The following is an 8,663-nucleotide window of genomic DNA, read 5'->3' on the forward strand; positions in this document are numbered from 1 at the left end:
ATCATTGATGGACTCAAGTGTGGCAGCGGTAGTGAGGTTGGCCCAGGATTGGACATTGTTTCTTTCTGCTGTGCATGGGGTCGCTATGAGTCGGTTCTGACTTGATGGCACCTGACAACAACAACAACAAAGATGGCAAAAAATTGCTTGGCCTTTAAAACCAATTTTGTACCTAACTCTCTGAAAAATGCCCTTACTCTGAGAACATCTCAGATAAACAATCCGATTCCACTGCCATTTTACAATCAAATCCATGTAATTACTAAAGAATGCTAGAATGAACAGGGGAGAGTTTCTCTTTCTTTCTCTCTCAGATGTCTTTGTCATCAGAACTGAAAAATGGTGGCCAGAAATAGGACCAATCAACTCAAGTTGGCAGGAAATATTTCAAAATCAAAAATCTAAAAAATCTAAATAAGAACTCATAAATTACCTTCATCTCCCATTTAATTTTTAAGAAGATACATACTAAACCCTATAATCTTAAAGTAGGAGAAAGTTCAAAGGGAAAATATTGTTTAGTAAATCAAAATCAAGTACAGAATAGCTTTTTTCCTAAAATTGTACAAAATCAACATAAACATACTGTAAACTACAACATTTAAAAAAGTCATGGCTAGTGGAAGAGAAAAATACTGTTAACTGATGGTACATGGAGGGGATTATAATCAATGTAATGAAACAAGGTATATGAGTTGTTTAATGTAAAACTGATGATATGCCCTGTAAACTTTCGCTCAATCTACAATAATAATCTTAAATAAATTTAAAAAAAAAAAAGTCATGGCTGTCTTTATTACATTGCGTGCTAATCAAAACACAAAATACATTGGTCAAGAAGGAAAGTGTGAACAAGATTTAACAAAAAAAGAAGAAGAAATAATAAATAGGCATAAGAAATATTTCACTTCCTTAAACCTTAAAAGGTCATTGATTATGCATGTGATGTTGATTTCGATTTCAATGAGCATATATAATAATAGTATTCTAATAATTTTAAGGCAATGAAGGCTAATAGTCTGTCCCTTTAGTTCATGTTACTCGATGCAATTTATTTTCACATCTGCATATATTTAGAAATTATTCAATCTAAAGGTTTAGGTAAAGCTTCATTGACGTTTTATTCAAACTACCAACAGAAAAAATAAAATATCCCATAAAAGAGATTGTAAAACATTCCTCAGTAAGATACTCAGCAACCATTTAAAATTAAGTCATTTTTACAAAATGCTAAATTAAAGATTAATGAAAAATAAAATATGAATGAAGCTACTAAAAACATGCATTACAAAGACTACCCTGGGTGGGACAAAGAGGTAACAAGTGCAGCTAATAACTAAAAGGTGGGACTTTGGGTTCCACCCAGAAGTGACACAGAACAAAGCCTGGCTCCTGGTGTGGCGCTATAGGATCAGCACTGGACTGGGAACTACAAGGTTGGCAGTTCAAACTCAACAGTGCTCCTCAGAAACCCTAATACAGGGTGGCTATGAGTCAAAATTGATTTGAAGGCTCTTAGCAACAATCTATTTCTGAAAACTGAGCCACTGAAAACCATGTGAAGCTGTTTTAATCTAACATATATGGGGTTGCCACGAACTGAAATGGAACTAAGGTAACTAACTAGTTACATTTTGTACAATCTACATATATTACAGTAGTATCAGGAGAAGAAAATGCTTTTACCTTTTCAAACTTTCTACAATGTGCTTGTTATAAAAAGAACTATGGTAAATTTTTTGTTTTTCTTTAAAGCTGTCCCAGACAATTACATGGACCCCAAATATCCTACTCTTGGAAGAGTTCTTCTTTTTCCTGATAATTGCTTCATTAGCTCTAACCTGGTTTTCTGTTTCAATCAGTTTCCTCAATGTTCCAATAGCACTTTAACCACCTCTTGGGGTCTCAGACAAGAACGCCTGTCTCAATTCAGCCTGGAAATCCACCACAGGTACTTGCTGCTGGGATCGTCTTGGGTACAACTGACACCTGTAACAAGATCAAGACACATCCTCATAAATGAAAAAGAAACAAGTGTCTATATAGTCTATATAAATAAACCATATGAAAGAAAAAGTAGAGAGTCTTACATTAACACTATCTTTAGGGTCAAAGCATGCTATTACCTTATGAGACATTATAAAATAGTCAACAGGAGTGTCCACAGCACATGAGAAAGTATAAGGACAGGAAAATACTTACCAAGACTGGGGATACTTCTAAGGACTGGAAAAGCAAAAGTTGCTTGTGGTTTTAAAAGTCCTAAAGAAGCACAATCAGCCCCATATCTACCAATGCCTTGCTAATCCTTTTATCTGGAAACAATTCTTTGTAGGGTAGGAAGCATCTCCTAAGGCATCTTTAATGAACCTTTAAGATGGGATCCATGACTTCTTAAAGTCACTACCAAAAACAGACCTGGGTCTAATCCAAAGGAAAACCCTCAACACATCCACTTCGATTACTGACGCAGCTGCAAATCTGATTTTAGGGAGAAGGAAAAAATGTAGAAAGTAATAAAATTTACTGGCTAACAAGTTGAGCCTTAAAAAAGAACGGCATCAGCAAAACCACACCATAGCCTTTCATCCCCCAATGACTCTCCAAATGCCTTATCAAAATTCCAAAAGGGTAGCTAGAGCAGGCTAAAATACTTGTAAATAGAGAAAATAATTGCAGTAAAAATACAGCACATTTTTACCATCTGTTTGTCAGTTTGTCATACTGTGGTAGCTTGTATGTTGCTGTAATTCTGAAAGCTATGCCACGGGCATTTTAAATACCAGCAGAGTCACCCATGGTGGACAGGTTTCAGCTGAGCTTCCAGATGAAGACAGACTAGGAAGAAGGAGAGACGGACTACTTCCAAATATTTAATCACTGAAAATTTGCTGATTGACAGTGTTCCACTGTCAATCAGCACCAGACTATTGAATACTGAAATAGGATGAAGAGCACCTGAATACTGTCAGAAACAGTGCTGTAAGATGAGCCCCTCAAATTGGAAGGCACTCAAAATGCAACTGGGGAAGTGCTGCCTCCTCAAAGTAGAGCTGACCATAATAAAACCTTCGGAACCTTCATTTGCTGTTGGGGCACAACTCAATATGAAGGGAAACAACTATAAACATCCATTAAAAACCAGAAGATAGAATGTACAAAGTATGAATCTTGGAAAATTGGAAATTGTCAAAAATGACACTGAACACGTAAACATCCATATCCTTCCTAGGCATTAGTGAGCTGAAATGGACTGGGATTGGTCATTTTGAATCTGACAATCACATGGTTTACTATGCCAGGAAAGACAAATTGAAGAGGAATGGGGTCATAGTCATCATCAAATAGAACACACCAAGATCAGCCATGAAGTATAATGCTGTCTGTGATAGGAAAATATTCATACACCTAAAAGGAAGACCAGTTAATAACACTATTATTGAAATTTACACATCAACCACAAAATTCAGTGCTGATGAAACTGAAAATTTCTACCAACTTCTTCAGTTTGAAATTGATCAAACATGCAATAAAGATGTATTGATATTTTATTGTGCTTGTAATAGTATAATGATTATCGTGATTGTAATGCAAAGATTGGAAACAAACAGGAAGGTTTAGTAGTTAGAAAATATGACCTTGGTGATAGAAACAGTGCCAGAGGACACATAATAGAATTTTGCAGGATCAATGACTTCTTCATTGTGAATACCTTTTATAAACAACATAAAAGATACATAAACAAATACATACAAGGAACTCACCAGATAGAATACACAGAAATCAAATTGACTACATCATTGGAAAAGCTCCATATCATCAGCCAAAACAAGGCCAGTGATAGATGGTGGAACAGACCATCAAATGTGAATATGCAAATTCAGATGGTTGTTGTTGTTAAGTGACATAGAGTTGGTTCTGACCCATAGTGACTCTGTATAGGGTTTCTGAGGAGCAGCTGGTGAGCTTGAACTGCTGACCTTGCAGTTCAAACGGCTTTGCAGTCTGGCACATTAACCTGCAGCACAAGACCAGGACTCCAAATTCATGTTGAAGCTTTAGAAAATGAAAACAAGTCCACAAGAGCCAAAATATGACCATGAACATATCCCACCTGAATTTAAAGATCATCTGAAAAACAGATTTCATGCAATAGATACTAAAGACCAAAAACCAGAAGAGTTGTGGGATGACATCAAGAATATGATACGGGAAGAAAGCAAAAAGTCATTAAGAAGACAGGAAAAAAGGAAAAGACCAAAATGGATGTCTGAAGAGACTATGAATGAAACTTGCTCTCCAATGTAGAGATAATAAAGCAAATAGAGGAAATGAGGAGATATAAGAGCTGAACAGAAAACTTCAAAGGTCAGTTCGAAAAAACAAAGTCAAATGTTATAACAAAATGTGCAAAGATCTAGCTAGAGTTAGAAAACCAAAAGAGAAGAACATGCTCAGAATTTCTCAAGCTGAGGGAATTGAAGTAAAACCTCAAACCTCATCTTGAAATACTAAAGGATTCTATGGGCAAATATTGAATGATGCAGAAAGCATCAAAGGTAGATGGAAGGAATATGCAGAGCCACTGTACCAAAAACAAATAAATAAATAAGTAAGTAAGTAAGTAAAATGGCAGATGTTCAATCATTTCAAGAGGTAGCATATGATCCAGAGGCAATGATCTTGAAGGAAGAAGCCCAAGATGTATTGAAATCTTTGGCAAAGAATAAGGCACCAGGAATAGATGGAACACAAATTGAAATCTTTCAACAAACTGATGCAGCAATGGACACAGTCAGTCACTCATCTATATCAAGAAATTTGGAGGACAACCACCTGGCCAATTGATTGGAAGAGATTCATATTTGTACCCATTCCAAAGGGAGATGACCCAATGGAATGCAGAAATCATCAGACAATATCACTGATATCCCATGGGATTGAAGTTTTATCAAAGGTAATACAAAACTGGCTGCAATCATACATTGACAGAGAACTTCCAGAGGTTCAAATCAGATTCAGAAGAGGACATGGAACAAAAAATATCATTACTGATGTCAGATAGATCTTGGCTGAAAGCAGAGAATACTAGAAAGATGTTTACCTATTCAACAAAGCTTTTGATTGTGTGGATCATGACAAGCTACGGACAACATTGCAAACAAGTATGGAATACTTATTTGTGCTCACAAAGAATCTGTATATAGACCAAAAGGCAGTTGTTTGAACAGAATAAGCAAACACTGAATGGTTTTAAAATTGGGAATGGTGTGCACCAGGGTGTATTATTCTACCATACTTACTCAACATGTATGCTGAGCAAATAATCTGAGAAGCTGGATTGTATGAAGAAAAGCATGTCATCAGGATTGGAGGAAGATTATTAACAACCTGTGTTATGCAGATGATAAATTCTTGCTTGCTGAAAGTGAAGAGGATTTAAAATACTTACTGATCAAGATCAGAAACCACATCCTTTGGTATGGGTTGCACTTCAATGTAAAGAAAACAAAAATCCTCATAACTGAACCAATCTTTTCTCCATTTATACGGTACAACATCCATATAAATGGAGAAAAGATTGAAGTTGTCAAAAACTTCATTTTGTTCAGATCAACCATCAACACTCATGGAAGCAGCAGTCAAGAAATCAGACGAGGATTACAATAGGCAAATCTGCTGCACAAGACCTTTTTATAGTGTTGAAGAGCAAAGATGTCAGCTTGAGAACTAGGGTGCGCTTGACCCAAGCCATGGTATTTTCACTCATATGCATGTAGAAAGCTGGACAGTGAATAGGAAGACCGTAGGAGAACTGATGCATTTGAGTTATGGTGTTGGAGGAGAATACTGAAAGTGCCATGGGCTTCCAAAGAACAAACATCTGTGTTGGAAGAAGTACAGCCAGAATGCTCCTTAGAAGCCAGGATGGCTAGAGTTCGTCTCTAATACTTCAGACATATTGTCAGGAGGGACCAGTCCCTGGAATAGGGTATCATGTTTGGTAAGGTGGAGGGTCAGAGAAAAAGAGGAAGACCCCTAATGAGATGTATTGGCACAATGGTAGCAGAGACGGACTAAGTCGTAGCAATGATTGTGAAGTTGGCATAGGACCAGACAGTGTTTTGGTCTGTTGTACATAGGGTTGCTATGAGTAGGTGCTGACTTGGTAGCACCTAACAACAACAACAACTAAATATATAACAAGTAACTTAATATTCATATTTCTAAATGTCAGAGAGAAACTAAAGGCACCAAAATAGGTCAAAAAGATGATGAAAACAACCTTAGAGACACACTGAATCTAAAAATGCCTTAAATCTATAAAGCTGTGAATCAGTCACAACAAATCAGAATATCATAAGCAGTGGGACTATGATGAAATCTAGTCATTTTTCCAAGATTTTATTTTTATTTTTTATTTTTTGTTCTTGTTATCTTTTCTTTCTAATTCCTACAACCTAAAGGGGAGTCCTGGTGTGGCATTGTAGGGTAAGCACTGGACAGCTAATGACAAGGTCAGTGGTTCAAACCCACCACCTGCTCCTGACAAGCCCTATGAGTCAGAACCAACTTAATGGCACTAAACAACAACAAAGGGGATTGGTGGGGGGTGAAGTAATTCTTAATTCATTCTCAAAGGAGGCCTGGTTGCACAGTGGGTTGTGTGGGGGGCTCCTAACCACAAGGTCAGCATTTCCAATCCACCAGGGAGTCCCTGGGACAAAATCCTGTAAAGATTTACAGTCTCAGAAACCCCACACAGGCTTGCTATGAGTCAGAACAGACTCAACAGCAGAGGTTTTCTTTGAATACTTTTGTCAAGAAGTCTTAGTGGTACAGTGGTCAGTCAGCTGCTAACTGAAAGCTTGATGATTTGAACACACACACACCCTCTGCTATTCTGAGTTAGAAACATGTGGCAGTCTGTATCCATAAAGATTATATAGCCTTAGGAACCCTATGAGAACACTTCTTCTCTTCCCTACAAGTTGAAAGAAAACTTCACTAACATCATAAAAATTTTTAAGATAAGCATTTAAGAAGTAGAACACACTTGAACCAAGACAGGCTCCAAGAGAAAAATAAATAAGACATATCATAATGAAACATTCCAAACCAAAGACAAGGAAAGAATCTTGTCTTTGGAAAAACAAGGTTATGTAGAAATGAGAGCTAACAAGAGAAGACTCTGATTTCTCAGCAGAAACCATTCAAGACTGAGGCAATGGAATGACATGCATAAAAGTACAAAAGAAAAGAAAAAAAATGCCAACCTTGGATCACAGACCAAGCAAAAGTTTCCCTCTAATGTGATGGCAAATGTAAGACATTACCAGAAAAGCAAAAATTAACAGAACTTATAATAACTAAACCAACCTAGTGTAGTGCTATAGGGTAAGTACTAGACTACTAACCACACTAAATATAAAGTCAAACCCACCAGTCACTCTTGAAAACCCTACACAGAGTCACTATGAGTCAGAACCAACTTGATACCACACAACAACAACAGTAGCAACAACCTTACAAAAACACAAGGCAGTTCTTAGGACAGAGAACCAACAATAGCAGACAACAACCTGAGATTATCATCATGAAAAATTCAGCCCAAATGCAATCCATGTACAGAAATAGCCATAGTAAATTAGACTGACAAGACTAAAATCAGGGAACCAGAGATACCAATTTATAATAAATATAATCACAAAGCAATAAAACAGATAATAGTGTAATTACACAACTTCCAAATGTCGAGGAATTAAGTAAATTTCAAGATAAAACAGAATATTCAGAGGTAGAAATTTAGTAAATTACATGGTACCCTCAAAGAAAATGAATAAAGCTCATCCGAAATAACCCAGGAAAACCATAAAGGTTTGGTAAACATTAAAACAACATCAACCAAGAAAATGGCAAGAAAGTCCACAAACAAAATGACCTCCACATAGAAAATCAGCTGGATCAAAGAAACCAACAGCACTGCAAAAAACACACAGCAAAATGGCAGCCATCAATTCATACCCATCAATAATCACACTGAATATATATGAATTAAATGTATCAGTCAGGCAACAGGGAGAAATGGAATGGGTAAGAAAACAGCATGCTTTAATACGCTGACTAGGGTAGACAGGGACGGGCAACTTAGACATTGGCTACCTAAAGTGAGGAGGCAATAAAGGCACGAAGTGACTGGCTTACAAGTTTTCAAGAGGGAGTTTAGTTTAAGAATGTGCAGGGTAAGACAGAGCCCCACTGAATAGTTTTCAACTTGTCTAGACGGGTCTGGTGAAAAAAGATGGGGATAAGATTCTTATGATTCAATCATGAGTAACTGTTAGCATGACTAATTGCGATTGTCACAAATGTAAAGGTGGAAGTTTTGTAATATAAAATGGGGAGAAGTGAATCTTATATTCCAGAAACAGAGGAACCTAGGACCATCAACAGAGAAGAGCACCAGTGGAATGTGGGACCCTATCCAAAGAAGCAGTGACAACAGAGATGGAGGCAGAGATGATAACATGGAGAGTTAGAACAGCTGAGGACTAGAATTATGGGAAGAGAAAGACTGTGTGCTGGCAGGCAGGAGGCAGGCTTGCAGAATGTACCCTTTGGTTGTTTAAATGATTATATATTCCTGGGTGTTATTGTGTACA

The 8,663-nt window shown here is 37.0% G+C and overlaps 1 protein-coding gene across 1 annotated transcript in view; it reads right to left on the reverse strand.

Moving 5' to 3' along the window:
* Positions 1-1,886: 1,886 nt before the first annotated feature.
* The window catches only part of LOC102842154, a 66,571-nt gene continuing 59,794 nt past the window's right edge, over positions 1,887-8,663 (reverse strand). The window contains exon 4 of the mRNA XM_006832249.1: positions 1,887-1,989. Within this exon, the coding sequence (XP_006832312.1) occupies positions 1,887-1,989 (103 nt within the window). The remainder of the gene's footprint in view (positions 1,990-8,663) is intronic.

The sequence above is a fragment of the Chrysochloris asiatica genome, unplaced genomic scaffold (genome assembly GCF_000296735.1).
Source record: "Chrysochloris asiatica unplaced genomic scaffold, ChrAsi1.0 scaffold00006, whole genome shotgun sequence".
NCBI lineage: Eukaryota > Metazoa > Chordata > Mammalia > Afrosoricida > Chrysochloridae > Chrysochloris > Chrysochloris asiatica.